The sequence below is a fragment of the Heterodontus francisci genome, chromosome 4 (genome assembly GCF_036365525.1).
Source record: "Heterodontus francisci isolate sHetFra1 chromosome 4, sHetFra1.hap1, whole genome shotgun sequence".
NCBI classification, from domain to species: domain Eukaryota; kingdom Metazoa; phylum Chordata; class Chondrichthyes; order Heterodontiformes; family Heterodontidae; genus Heterodontus; species Heterodontus francisci.
Window position 1 is genome coordinate 16,221,427 of NC_090374.1, and position 14,837 is coordinate 16,236,263.

The 14,837-nt window shown below is 45.6% G+C and overlaps 1 protein-coding gene across 1 annotated transcript in view; it reads right to left on the reverse strand.

Moving 5' to 3' along the window:
- Positions 1–14,613, reverse strand: part of mxd4 (MAX dimerization protein 4) — a 33,771-nt gene extending 19,158 nt beyond the window's left edge. The window contains exons 1-3 of the mRNA XM_068029221.1: positions 14,307–14,613; positions 14,115–14,202; positions 2,092–2,121 (exon numbers count right to left, since the gene is read on the reverse strand). Of these exons, the coding sequence (XP_067885322.1) occupies positions 2,092–2,121; positions 14,115–14,202; positions 14,307–14,370 (182 nt within the window). The 5' untranslated portion in view covers positions 14,371–14,613. The remainder of the gene's footprint in view (positions 1–2,091; positions 2,122–14,114; positions 14,203–14,306) is intronic.
- Positions 14,614–14,837: the final 224 nt, after the last annotated feature.

Below are 14,837 nucleotides of genomic sequence, written 5' to 3' on the forward strand. Positions count from 1 at the left end.
TCTGGCCTACATGTGATTCCAAACCCACAGCGATGTGGTCGACTCTCAACTGCCCTCTGAAGTGGCCACTCAGTTGTATCAAACCACTGCAATGAGTAACATCTGCAGTGGTTCAAGAATAAGGCCCTCCACCTCCTCCTGAGGTATTACAGATGGATGATAAATGCTGGCCTTGCCAGTGACTGTCACATCCCAAGGAGGGATTAAAAATAAAATACACAAAGATCCCACCTGCACTGCAAAAACCTCTGACCTCACACTAAACAGGAGAAGGGACGTGCCAGCTACTTAAACTCACATCCCAAAAGGCTTCAATTAGCGCAAACTATCCCAACCTCTATCTGAAGCATGCTGTGGAAAAGGGTTTCTGTTCGCCAGTTAAGGACCATTGAGAATGAGAAAGCAACAGTGAGTGAGGCTAACTCAGTATCCATCTTTAAAAAAGCAGCGAAGTTAGGTTAAACTTGTATCGAACCTTGGCTGGACCACACTGGTAGTGCGACGCAAAGTTCTGGTCTCCATATTATAAAAAAGGATATGGAGGCACTGGAGGTGGTGTTGAGAAAGATCCACAAGAATGGCACTAGAACGGAGAGTTATACAGGCAAAGTTGAACAGGCTGGGCTTCTTTAACAAAACGAGAGGATTTGATAAGGTCGATGTAGAGGAGATATTTCCACTTATGGGCGAGACCAGAACTAGGGTCCATAAATACAAAATAATTAATAAATCCAATAGGGAATTCAAGAGAGATTTCACTATCCAGAGAGTGGTGAGAATGTGGAACTCGCTACCACAAAGAGGTGAAGCAATTGGCATTGATACATTTAAGGTGAAAACTAGATAAACACATGAGGGAGGAAGGAATAGAAGGATATGTTGATGGGGTGAGATGAAGTTGGGTGGCAGGAGGCTCGAGGGGCCTACTCCTGCTCCTAATTCATATGTTCAGGTGATGCAACATGGACTAGGTGGGCCGAATGGCCTGTTTCGGAGCTGTAAATACTGTGTAAAGCGTTTTAAAGATCAAACACCCCATCACCAAGTCTTGTACACCTTGCTGCCCAGACCACACTCAGTAGAAACAGCACACACGTCTGCACGCCCTCACGCTATTCCCTTTCAAATAGAAGACAACCTTAGACTCTTACATTTCCCTGTTGTTAGGAACATAGGAATTACCGGATAATACTGAGTAAAGTCCATCTAGTTCAGTGCCCAGCAACCTGGTAATCACCTGATACAATGACAATGGAATCGTCTAATCGCAGTCATCAATTTCAATCCATGCAAAACACACTCAGCCAGGCGGTGAGGAAAATCCCCATTGGACAAGAGCTCGGGGTGTCATAGGTCCAAGGTCACCCTGTTCCATCCAAGCACACTACACTCACACGCATCATGTCTGAAATTACTCATAATATTGTATCCCAAAATGTTATTTTCAGAAGGAAATCTCTAATTTGCCTTTGAACAAATCAATACTAACTCCTTCCATCGTCTCCCTCAGCAGTTTGATCACTGGCTCACACATATTGTTTCCACAAATGTGTTTTGAACTTTCCCCACTTTCAGCGCAGGCTGTGCCAACTGCACACGATGGAACAGCTCATCGCCGTCGATATTATCAAGAATTTTAGAATGCTAAAAACAGCAATTATATCACAGCTCAACCTTCTCTCTCTCCACCCCCCACATGGTCAACACCCCATTCTCCCCCACACCCTGGAGGTGGCAGTGTCTCTGAAGAAGCCAAGTTACACACACACCTCCGAAGACCAGAAGCAATCAGGTTCTACAGGTTACAGCTGGGATTTAGTGCTTGACTGGGGTCGGGGTAGATGAGTCTCAGTGGACCGCTGCACCACAAAGACAAGCTTGTCGTGAAAATTAACTGGGCGGGGGGGGGGGGGGGGGGGGGGGAGAGAAAAAGAAAAAAAAAACGCTGCTCCAAAAGGATGGCAACCAGCTTTCCATAACGTCTCGCCAAATGGGTTTGATTCCAACACACAATTGGTATGAGTAACGCTACAGCTTAAAATCTACAACATGCAGCTACTTCAGCAACTGTATAACCACCTCTGCACTCACCTGTGCTTTTCCAGCTCATTGTGCGAAGACCTGTAACAAAAATTTTTTAAAAATATATTAAACTTGAGATTTAAGGACATTGGCAAAAGAACCAAAATGGTGAGAACATTCACTTTACATACAGCAAGTTATAATGATCTGGAAGATGCTGCCTACAAAGGGCAGTGGAAGCAGATTCAAGAGTAACTTCCAAACGGGAATTTGGATAAATACTTAAGAAAAAATTGGCAGGTCAGAGTTTCACAGAACAGAAAAAGGCCCTTCGGCCCAACGCACCTGTGCCGGCCATCAAGCACCTGTCCTAACTAATCCCATTTTCCAGCACTTGGCCCATAGCCTTGTATGCTATGGTGTTTCAAGTGCTCATCTAAATACTTCTTAAATGTTGTGAGGGTTCCTGCCTCCACCACCTCTTCAGGCAGTGGGTTCCAGATTCCAACCACCCTCTGGGTGAAAATATTCTTCCTCAAATCCCGTGTGAACCTCCTGCCCCTTAACTTAAATCTATGCCCCCTGGTTATTGACCCCTCCACTAAGGGAAAAAGTTTCTTCCTATCTAACCTATCAATGCCCCTCATAATTTTGTATACCTCAATCATGTCCCCCCTCAACTTTCTCTGCTCTAAGGAAAACAACCCAAGCCTATCCAGTCTCTCTTCATAGCTGAAACACTCCAGCCCAGGCAACATCCTGGTGAATCTCCTCTGCACCCTCTCCAGTGCAATCTCATTCTTTCTATAGTGTGGTGCCCAGAACTGTACACAGTACTCCAGCTGTGGCCTAACTAGCATTTTATACAGCTAACATAACCTCCCTGCTCTTATCACTCAGCAGGTCTGGCAGCATCTGTGGAAAGAGAAGCAGAGTTAACGTTTCGGGTCAGTGACCCTCTAGTTCCGAAGAAGGGTCACTGACCCGAAACGTTAACTCTGCTTCTCTTTCCACAGATGCTGCCAGACCTGCTGAGTGATTCCAGCATTTCTTGTTTTTGTTTCAGATTTCCAGCATCCGCAGTATTTTGCATTTACTCCCTGCTCTTATATTCTATGCCTCGGCTAATAAAGGCAAGTATCCCATATGCCTTCCTAACCACATTATCTATCTGTGCTGCTGCCTTCAGTGACCTATGGACAAGTACACCAAGGTCCCTCTGACCCTCTGTACTCCCTAGGGTTCTACCATCCATTGTATATTCCCTTGCCTTGTTAGACCTCCCAAAGTGCATCACTTCACACTCATCAGGATTAAATTCCATTTGTCACTGCTCCACCCATCTTACCAGCCCATCTATATCGTCCTATAATCTAAGGCTTTCCTCCTCACTATTTACGACACCAATTTTCGTGTCGTCTGCGAACTTACTGATCACACCTCCTATATTCACGTCTAAATCATTAACGTATACCACAAATAGTAAGGGTCCCAGCACCGATCCCTGCGGTACACCACTGGTCACAGGCTTCCAATCGCAAAAACAACCCTCGACCATTACCCTCTGCCTCCTGCCACCAAGCCAATTTTGAATCCAATTTGCCAAATTGTCCTGGATCCCATGGGCTTTTACTTTCTCAACCAATCTCCCATGCAGGACTTTATCAAAAGCCTTACTGAAGTCCACGTAGACTATCAACTGCTTCACCCTCATCTACACATCTAGTCACCTCATCGAAAAATTCAATCAAATTAGACACGTTCTTCCCCTGACAAAGCCATGCTGACTATCCCTGATTAATCTCTGCCTCTCCAAGTGGAGATTAATCCTGTCCCTCAGAATTTTTTCCAATATTTTCCCAACCGCTGATGTTAGACTCACTGGCCTGTAATTACCTGGTTTATCCCTACTACCCTTCTTGAATAATGGTACCACATTCACTGTCCTCCAGTCCTCTGGTACCTCTCCTGTGGCCAGACAGGATTTGAAAATTTGTGTCAGAGCCCCTGCTATCTCCTCCCTTGCCTCACGTAACAGCCTGGGATACCTCTCATCTGGGCCTGGGGATTTATCCACCTTTAAACCCACTAAAACAGCTAATACTTCCTCCCTTTCAATGCTAATTTGATCAAGTACATCACAATCCCCCTCCCTGATCTCTACACCTACATTGTCCTTCTCCATAGTGAACCCAGATGAAAAGTAATCGTTCAAAACCTCACTTAGATCTCTAAAGGGCCCCACTTTTTCCCTGGTTATCCTCTTGCCCCTAACATACTTATAAAACGCCTTGGGATTTTCCTTTATCGTGCCCACCAGTGTTTTTTCATGCCCCCTCTTTGCTCTCCTAATTACTTTTTTTTTTTAAAGTACACTTTCTATACTCCTCTAGGGCCTCCACTGTTTTCAGCACTCTGAATCTGCCATACGCCTCCTTTCTTTTCCTTATCCAATCCTCTATATCCCTTGACCTGTTGGTCCTACTCTTCACCTTTACGGGAAGATGCTGCACCTGAACCCTCACAATTTCCCTTCGAAATGACTCCCATGGTCTGATGTAGACTTTCCTATAAGAAGTTGCTCCCAGTTCACTTTGGCCAGATCTTGTTTTTATCCTATTGAACTCGGCCTTCCCCTAATTCAGTATCTTTACATTTACAGTACAGTAGCTTCACATTTATATTTCATTTGTACATCACCCCCTACTGTACCTCCACTCTGTATACCATCCCCCTGTCAAATTAGTTTAAACCCCCCCTTCCCCCACCAACAGCACTAGCAAATCTCCCAGCAAGGATGTTGGTCCCATTCCAGTTCAGGTCCCACCTTTGCCAGAAACAGGCCAGTGATCCAGGAAACGAAAGCCCTCCCTCCTGCACCATCTCCCCAGCCATGCATTCATCTGCTCTAACCTCCTATTCTCACTAGCCCGTGGCACTAAAACAAACCCAGAGTTTACAACCTTAGAGGTCCTACTTTTTAAATCTGCTACCTAACTCCCTAAATTCTTTTTGCAGGACCTCACCCCTCTTTCTATCTACGTCATTGGTACCAATGTGGACCACGACCTCCGGCTGTGCACCTTCACCCTCCAGAATACTCTAACCGCTCGGTGATATCCATGACTCTTGCACCAGGGAGGCAACATAGCAACCTGGAATCACATCTGCGACCACAGAAATGTCTATCTGTTCCACTAACCATAGAATCCCCTACCACTATTGCCCTCTTGTCCCTTTTTCTCCATCCAGCACAGTTGAGTCACCCATGACATTCTAGTCATGACTCGTGGTGCCGTCTCCAGAGGGACCCTCTTTCCCATCGGTACTCAGAACTAAATACCGGTTAGAAAGTGGGATGTCCTCTGGGAACTCCTGCACTACCTGCCCTGACTTCTTCGTCTGTCCAGCAGACACCCAGTCCCCCCCTCCCACCATCTGTGCTCGCCTAGGCACCGGCTTGACTACCTCCTGAAACGTGCCATCCACATAGTCCTCCACCTCGCGGATGTGCCACAGTGACTCCAGCCGCCACTCGAGCTCCGAAACCCGAAGCTCAAGCTTCTGCGGAAGAGCAGGGGTGACAGGACTAATTGGGAATCTCTTTCAAAGCACGATGGGCTGAATGCTCTCCTTCTGTGGTTTTAAGAAAACTTTGCCTCTAAACTGTCCAGTCCAGCAAATTACTGCAGTAAGTACAAAGAAAACAACAACGAAAATTACAGCACAGGAACAGGCCCTTCGGCCCTCCAAGCCTGCGCCGATCCAGATCCTCTATCTAAACATGTCGCCTATTTTCTAAGGGTCTGTATCTCTTTACTTCCTGCCCATTCATGTATCTGTCTAGATACATCTTAAGACGCTATCGTGCCTGCGTCTACCACCTCCACTGGCAACGCGTTCCAGGCACCCACCACCCTCTGCGTAAAGAACTTTCCACGCATATCCCCCCCTAAACTTTTCCCCTCTCACTTTGAACTCGTGACCCCTAGTAATTGAATCCCCCACTCTGGGAAAAAGCTTCTTGCTATCCACCCTGTCTATACCTCTCATGATTTTGTACACCTCAATCAGGTCCCCCCTCAACCTCCGTCTTTCTAATGAAAATAATCCTAATCTACTCAACCTCTCTTCATAGCTAGCGCCCTCCATACCAGGCAACATCCTGGTGAACCTCCTCTGCACCCTCTCCAAAGCATCCACATCCTTTTGATAATGTGGCGACCAGAACTGCACGCAGTATTCCAAATGTGGCCGAACCAAAGTCCTATACAACTGTAACATGACCTGCCAACTCTTGTACTCAATACCCCATCCGATGAAGGAAAGCATGCCGTATGCCTTCTTGACCACTCTATTGACCTGCGTTGCCACCTTCAGGGAACAATGGACCTGAACACCCAAATCTTTCTGTACATCAATTTTCCCCAGGACTTTTCCATTTACTGTATAGTTTCACTCTTGAATTGGATCTTCCAAAATGCATCACCTCACATTTGCCCTGATTGAACTCCATCTGCCATTTCTCTGCCCAACTCTCCAGTCTATCTATATTCTGCTGTATTCTCTGACAGTCCCCTTCACTATCTGCTACTCCACCAATCTTAGTGTCGTCTGCAAACTTGCTAATCAGACCACCTATATTTTCCTCCAAATCATTTATGTATATCACAAACAATAGTGGTCCCAGCACGGATCCCTGTGGAACACCACTGGTCACACGTCTCCATTTTGAGAAACTCCCTTCCACTGCTACTCTCTGTCTCCTGTTGCCCAGCCAGTTCTTTATCCATCTAGCTAGTACACCCTGGACCCCATGCGACTTCACTTTCTCCATCAGCCTACCATGGGGAACCTTATCAAACGCCTTACGGAAGTCCATGTATATGACATCTACAGCCCTTCCCTCATCAATCAACTTTGTCACTTCCTCAAAGAATTCTATTAAGTTGGTAAGACATGACCTTCCCTGCACAAAACCATGTTGCCTATCACTGATAAGCCCATTTTCTTCCAAATGGGAATAGATCCTATCCCTCAGTAACTTCTCCAGCAGCTTCCCTAACACTGACGTCAGGCTCACCGGTCTATAATTACCTGGATTTTCCCTGCTACCCTTCTTAAACAAGGGGACAACATTAGCAATTCTCCAGTCCTCCGGGACCTCAACTGTGTTTAAGGATGCTGCAAAGATATCTGTTAAGGCCCCAGCTATTTCCTCTCTCGCTTCCCACAGTAACCTGGGATAGATCCCATCCGGACCTGGGGACTTGTCCACCTTAATGCCCTTTAGAATACCCAACACTTCCTCCCTCCTTATGCCGACTTGACCTAGAGTAATCAAACATCTGTCCCTAACCTCAACATCCGTCATGTCCCTCTCCTCGGTGAATACTGATGCAAAGTACTCGTTTAGAATCTCACCCATTTTCTCTGACTCCACGCATAACTTTCCTCCTTTGTCCTTGAGTGGGCCAATCCTTTCTCTAGTTACCCTCTTGCTCCTTATATATGAATAAAAGGTTTTGGGATTTTCCTTAACCCTGTTTGCTAAAGATATTTCATGACCCCTTTTAGCCCTCTTAATTCCTCGTTTCAGATTGGTCCTACATTCCCGATATTCTTTCAAAGCTTCGTCTTTCTTCAGCCTCCTAGACCTTATGTATGCTTCCTTTTTCCTCTTAGCTAGTCTCACAATTTCACCTGTCATCCATGGTTCCCTAATCTTGCCATTTCCATCCCTCATTTTCACAGGAACATGTCTCTCCTGCACGTTAATCAACCTCTCTTTAAAAGCCTCCCACATATCAAATGTGGATTTACCTTCAAACAGCTGCTCCCAATCTACATTCCCCAGCTCCTGCCAAATTTTGGTATAGTTGGCCTTCCCCCAATTTAGCACTCTTCCTTTAGGACCACTCTCATCTTTGTCCATGAGTATTCTAAAACTTACGGAATTGTGATCACTATTCCCAAAGTAGTCCCCTACTGAAACTTCAACCACCTGGCCGGGCTCATTCCCCAACACCAGGTCCAGTATGGCCCCTTCCCGAGTTGGACTATTTACATACTGCTCTAGAAAACCCTCCTGGATGCTCCTTACAAATTCTGCTCCATCTAGACCTCTAACACTAAGTGAATCCCAATCAATGTTGGGAAAATTAAAATCTCCCATCACCACCACCCTGTTGCTCCTACATCTTTCCATAATCTGCTTACATATTTGTACCTCTATCTCACGCTCACTGTTGGGAGTGTCCAAGGGTTCTAGAGTCTTGCAAGATAAAGGAGTTGAAATAATTTGAAAAATTATTAAGTGGTCAGTAACCTCTTTTGTTTCTTGTTTCACTGGCACTGAGGTTGCTGGAAAGTGTCGCTGTGTCCCTGGGATAATGAGCAGGTAATTGTCCAGAGCTCCCACTCACAAATCACTGCAGTGACCCAGGCTGGGAAGAGTGCGTGTGGGCAGGGTTGGACTGTGATGCACGCAGTCGAACAGCATTTACTGAATGTGCGTCAAAGCAGTTTCCCCAATGAGGGCTTGATGCTTAAAGTCAAAGTTAAAGCCCACAATCCATGAGTAAAGAGCAAGGGGGTGGGACTAATTGGTAACTTTCAGTCAACCAATGCACAATGGGCTGAATGGCCTGTCTGCATTGTAAGGGTTTATGATTCTAATTTCATCTGTAGTGTTGAGAAATCGTGCCACAAGAACACTACTAATTCCCCAGATAGCATTAAGGCACCTTGTGGGTTCTAGCTTGTGGCTTGTACAAAACCAGGGAGACACCTCGAGAAAGTTGCTAACATTAGCCTGCAGCCTCCTGGGCTAGGGAGAGGGTAGGAAGCAAAAGGAGCCAGGATTCCCACTCACTGCTGCTATTCAGTGACCCCTGCCTGCGGGGCACGTTAGGCGACAGGCTTGGGGGGTAGTACAATATACATTTGAATAGCAGGAGAATCCAGGAATTCCGTGCTCCATTCAGAAATTGATAAGTCCGTGCTTCAACTGAGGGGAATGCAGTTGCACAATTTCTCCGCTCGGTCCTGGAAGATTAATGTGACAAAACGCAACAGTCGGAGAAAGTTCAAGTCGCAGCAACAGGTCAACATTTATATAGCGCCATTAATATATAAAACATCCCAAGGCTTTCCACTGGGGTGTCAAAATTTGACAGTCTCAGAAGCCATCAGGATAGATTATCAATAGCTTGGTCAGAGAGGTAGGTTTTAAGTAGCATCTTAAGGAGAGCAAAGTAGAGGGGGGGGGGGGGGAAAAGAGAGAGGTTTAAGGAGGGAATTCTAGAGCTTAGGACCCAGACAGCTGAAGGCTCGGCTGCCAATAGTGGAGCAATTAAAATCAGGATGCGCGAGACCAGAATTAGAGCACAGATATCTTGGAGGGTTGTCAGGCTGGAGGAAGTTACAGATAGGGAGGGGCGAGGCCACGAAGGGATTTGAAAAACAGGGATGAGAATTTTTTTTTTTTTAAATTAAACGTTTGACCTGACAACAGGAAGTTGAATGTTCTAACCAGGAACACTCAACCCGCGTGGAGGGAGCGCTCTGCACAGGGCACGCGCGTGGGTTGTGGGCATCTGGGCTGTTCCCAGGGACGCACACCGAGATAAACATCAACTACTGCTGGAGGACTATCAATTCGGTGAAAGACGCCCTTTGGTCTTCCCGAAACTTGCTGGTCTTCCAGCGCAAAGAGTTGTCCACCACCGAATGTTGCAGACTGGCACATTCCAAGGTCCAGGACTACGTGCTGAGGGACGCACTAAAGCTTGGGGCAACCGCAGCAAAGGCTCAATGGGGAAAGACCACTGTGTAAGGTCCCCCCCACCAAGCTGAACTGAGGGGCTGGATCCATGGGAAACCCCTCGAACTGTATTGGGAAAATTTTCGTTTGCTGTAAAATGTAAAAATGCATCTGGCATGAAAAATGAAATGGAAGGGTTGTGAGGCAACTCATGATTCTATTGAAGGAAACGGATCACCTTTGCACTGTCTGCAATTTTTGACATGGTGCTGTTTGAAACTGTTTGGTAATGTATTTTTTTTTTTTACATATTTTTATGAATAAAGTATATTTTGGAAAAAAAAAATGTAGAATTCGAGGGCACAGGCACGCCATAGAAGGCTAACGTGAAGTGTCTCTCGCCTCCTAGCACACAACACATGTATCAAAGCTGCCCACACCTGAACGGTGCACTCACTGTCTTTCTCTCTCTCTCCACTACACAGCTTCCCCAGCAGAGCTGGCAGGACGGACCTGCTACAAGGCTCTTTGATGACTCAATGAGTTTCATGTCTTGTCTGGCACAGTAAGATGAGAAGGAAGAGCCAAGCATCGATACTGCCCCATCTAGTCTCTGCTGAATTAATTAATCCCACATCTGGGCAGCAATTAGATGCTGCGTTTGGTCCCTGGGATAAGGGGACAAAGTTCTTTTATTATTGCTAACCAAAAACCTTCAGCCTGTGTGAACAGCAAAGTAACAAGGCGGCACAGTGGTTAGCACCGCAGCCTCACAGCTCCAGGGACCCGGGTTCGATTCCGGGTACTGCCTGTGTGGAGTTTGCAAGTTCTCCCTGTGTCTGCGTGGGTTTTCTCCGGGTGCTCCGGTTTCCTCCCACAAGCCAAAAGACTTGCAGGTTGATAGGTAAATTGGCCATTATAAATTGTCACTAGTATAGGTAGGTGGTAGGGAAATATAGGAATAGGTGGGGATGTTTGGTAGGAATAGGTGGGGATGTTTGGTAGGAATATGGGATTAGTGTAGGATTAGTATAAATGGGTGGTTGATGTTCGGCACAGACTCGGTGGGCCGAAGGGCCTGTTTCAGTGCTGTATCTCTAATCTAAATCTAATCTAGTCTGCTTCCCCCTCTGCTTGATAGCCTAATCGATATTTATAAGATTTAACAGTTAGCAAACACTTTTTTTTTTTAAAAACTCATTCATTCATGGGATGTGAGCTTCGCTGTCTAGACCACCATTTATTGCCCATCCCGGTTTGCCCTTGAGGAGGTGGTGAGCTGCCTTCCTGAATACAACTGAGTGGCTTGCTAGGCCATTGCAGAGGGCAGTTAAGAGTCAACCACATTGCAGTGTGTCTGCAGTCACATGTGGGCCAGACTAGGGCAAGGATGGCAGATTTCCTTCTATAAAAAAAGGAAATTAGTGAACCAGATGGGTTTTTAATGACAATCCAGTAATTTTATGGTCACCATTACTGAGATTAGCTTTACATTCCTGATGTATTTAATTAATTGAATTAAAATTCCCCTCTGGTGGGACTTGAACTCACGTCTCCAGATCATTAGACCAGGAACATAACCACTATGCTACCCTACCCCTTATAGTTAGGCAGGATGGCAAACAGCACCCTTGGAACATTGTCACAGCAACCATTTATTGCCTCAGGATGCGGAGACTACTGTGTGTTGCTCAAACTTACCCATCAGAGGATGGACCACTGTGAAGTTGGATATTTCTGAAGGAGATGGTTATAAACCAGTGACTACAGGTGCCATCCAGTGACAGTCATATGGATCAGGAGCTTCAAATCTCAAACTGATGGATCAATCAGCCTCAGTGCCATTCCCAACTGACCACTGCCTTTTCATAAGCCTCGAGGGCAAATATCAGTAGGCTATTCGACTATAGGAGGAAGCAGACCAGGGAGCCTCAGGGTTGGAGGAGTGGGGTGTGAAAAAAAAAGCAATCAGCTCCAGATTGCTAACCACTGACTCCTACTGGAAAGCGAGTGGTATTTCAGCTAAAGGAATGGCCAGTCAGGAGAAGCACAGGCCAGGGGAATATTCCCCAGTTAGAGTTTGCACCTCCAGCAAAGATGCTGGTCATGCAACTTTCAAAAAAACTACACAACCTTCTCACGCGTCCTGAATATCTACACACTGAATTTTGCCACAACTTGATCCCCAATCAATCATTCACCTGTCACTCAAACTGTGCCAAGTTGCATCAGTCAGACTGACAACATCTAAAGCTAAAGGAAGTCACATTTACTCAGGCCTGAATCATACAAGGCAACTGACAATCAGGACTGAATTCATTTTTAATAAAACCTCAGCATGTGAGATGCAATTACACATTTCTTCCTTGAAAAGAGTAGCACAGATCCAAGAACACTGCCCCCTTTTCTCTTCCCCATACCAGTCTTTGCTCTCAAGAGCCAGTAACCCGAAGGAAAACAGCAACAGTTCAGAGAATTGGAGGGGCCCTTGAAGGAAATAAATTTGACCGACGGAATGGCATTCTAAATGGCTCTATGAAAGGGATACTTTTTGTTATACATCAACCCAAGTTAACAAATACAACAAAGTGATGACAATTAGATATTTTGAGACTCAACCCCCTCATCACTGACCCCCTGTAGTTTGGGGGGGGGGAAAAGAAAGGGGAAGGTGGCTCAGTTTGAAAATCTCTGGGTCAGGGAATTAATAAACAAGAGAAAATAAGTTGATGAATCAAGGGATAGAAAATAAAACCAAATATATTAAGCTGGACGCTAATCAGAGCTAACAACGGTTAGGAAAGCACTTCTAATTTTTTTTTTTTTAATTGATATTATCGGCTGTGATATTCACGGTTTCCAGTGGCAGGAGGGTCAGCAACCAGAGGAAAAAGATTTATTAATGTTTGGCAGAAGAAATAGAGGGAGAAGAAAAATGTTACACGAGTTATGATGATCTGGAATGCTCTGTGTGAGGGGGTAGTGGAAGTGTCAATGGACTAGTAATCTGGAGGCCTAGGCTACTGCCCTAGGGACTCGGGTTCAAATCCCACCATGACAGGTGGCAGAATTTAAATTCAATGAATAAAAATCTGGAATTGAAAGCGAGTTTCAGTAATGGTGCCATGAAATTATCATTGATAGTCATTAAAAGCCCATCTGGTGCACTAACATTGTTTAAGGAAGGAAATCTGATGTCATTACTTGGTCTGGCCTACAGGAGAGTCCAGACCCACAACAACGTAGCTGACACTTAACTGCTCTCAAATGGTCCTGCAAGCCACTCAGTCGTCAAGGGCAATTTGGGATGGACGCCAAATACTGGCCTGGCCATCGACACTCACATCCCGTGAAAGACAAAAAAAAAAAATTTTCAAATGAGAATTGGGTAAATAATCAAAAGGGGATATTTTGCAGGGCTTTGGGAAGGGGGACTAGCTCCTTCACTGGCATGATGGGCTGAATGGTCTCACCCTGTGCTGAGAATCTCTGAAAAATGCAAGCAGCCGAACTGATGAGCTTGCAATTTAACTCTGCATACAGATACACACATATAAGTGAATGAACATGGGCCAAACTGGAAGGAGGGGAGGAAAGGGAGGAGGGAGGGAGGAACTGTTTCTTCAAACTGGCTCAACCCATTCCAACACCAGGCAAACAGACGGCATGGCGCATGCGCAGCATCGAGCTGAACTACAGACAAAAAAAAAGGGACTCAAGAAAAAACAGATCTTGGGGGAAAATAATGCAACACTATATTTCCAAAAAATATATATATATGCAGGGCACAAACATCAATCCCGCGGAACAAGTCACCTTTCCCTTGAATTTTCTTTTTGCATTTCTCATTTCGGCTTATCTGAATATCTTTTTATTAGCATCACGTCCACAAACCTGAGGGGATAGTCAGCCAAAACCGTTCGGCGTTTGTGGATAGCTCCTGCATTATTATTAACACCTTGCTTCCAAAAAAAAAACATTAAAATCTAACATCTGCGCTTTAGTCCCTTTTTGCACAGTGAACAAAGCAGCAAGAGGACGTGGATTGTTTTGGGGAAATGATTAAATGCTTAAAATAGGTTACTGGAAATTAAATTCAGGGATTTTAGGGGAAGGGAAGGTGAAGAAACTGGGTAGAAATGTGCAGGAGGGAAGCAGCTGTCCTGTAAAATGAGACTGTAAATGTGTGAGGGAATATTGTACGCGTGGCAGTGTTTATATCCGATCTAAACACAGCCAAGCCCAAAGGGGGGGAAAATGGCGACTGGGAAAGATTAAAGAGCCAAATATATAAAAACACACACAACCCCCTCCCCTCTCCCTGTACCTGTTATTTGGGCTTTTCTTCGTCTTGCCTTTCTTCCTGTTAAATTCGACGTTGCAGGGTAAAATCGACGCGTAGCCGTGTTCTGCCTCTGAAAGCGAGAAAAACAATAAAAAACACTGTGCATCTGCAAATAGATGAATGCAGTCAACTGCAACTGGTGTGCGGGAAAAGGCAACAAATTCTGCATTATACCTCTCTCTCGTCTCTCGATATACTCGGCTGCCTCCAGTAAGGTTTGAATATTAAAGAATGCCATTTCTGTATGCAAAAAATATATATATATATATATAGTTTCGCGTGGGTGTCTCTCTCCAAAAAATAAATCTCCCGCCTATCCGAGAATTAACATTGGAAATAAAAGGGAGGTTTGCTTTGCAAAATAAAACTATGTGACTTATAAGGAGAGACAGAGAGAGAGAGACAAGTTTCTGCAGCCCTTCTGTTACACTTCCCCTCAACCTAGCCTGCTGAGCAGCCCAGATGCATTGTGACGCACTTTGATTGACAGCCCGAGCCCTGGCCGCCGCGCTCTCCAATGGGGAGGCGGCTCGACAGCCACGTTTGGTTGCACTCCGCACGCACAGAGCGAGCAAATGTATCAACAAGTGCTGGGCCGCCGCCGCTGATTGGCCCGTGCAAACAGATCAATGTCGCAGCAGCTCCCCGCCGGCGCCCTAGCAACACAGCGCGTGACCCGGGCCGCCGCGCGCTGATTGGCGGCCG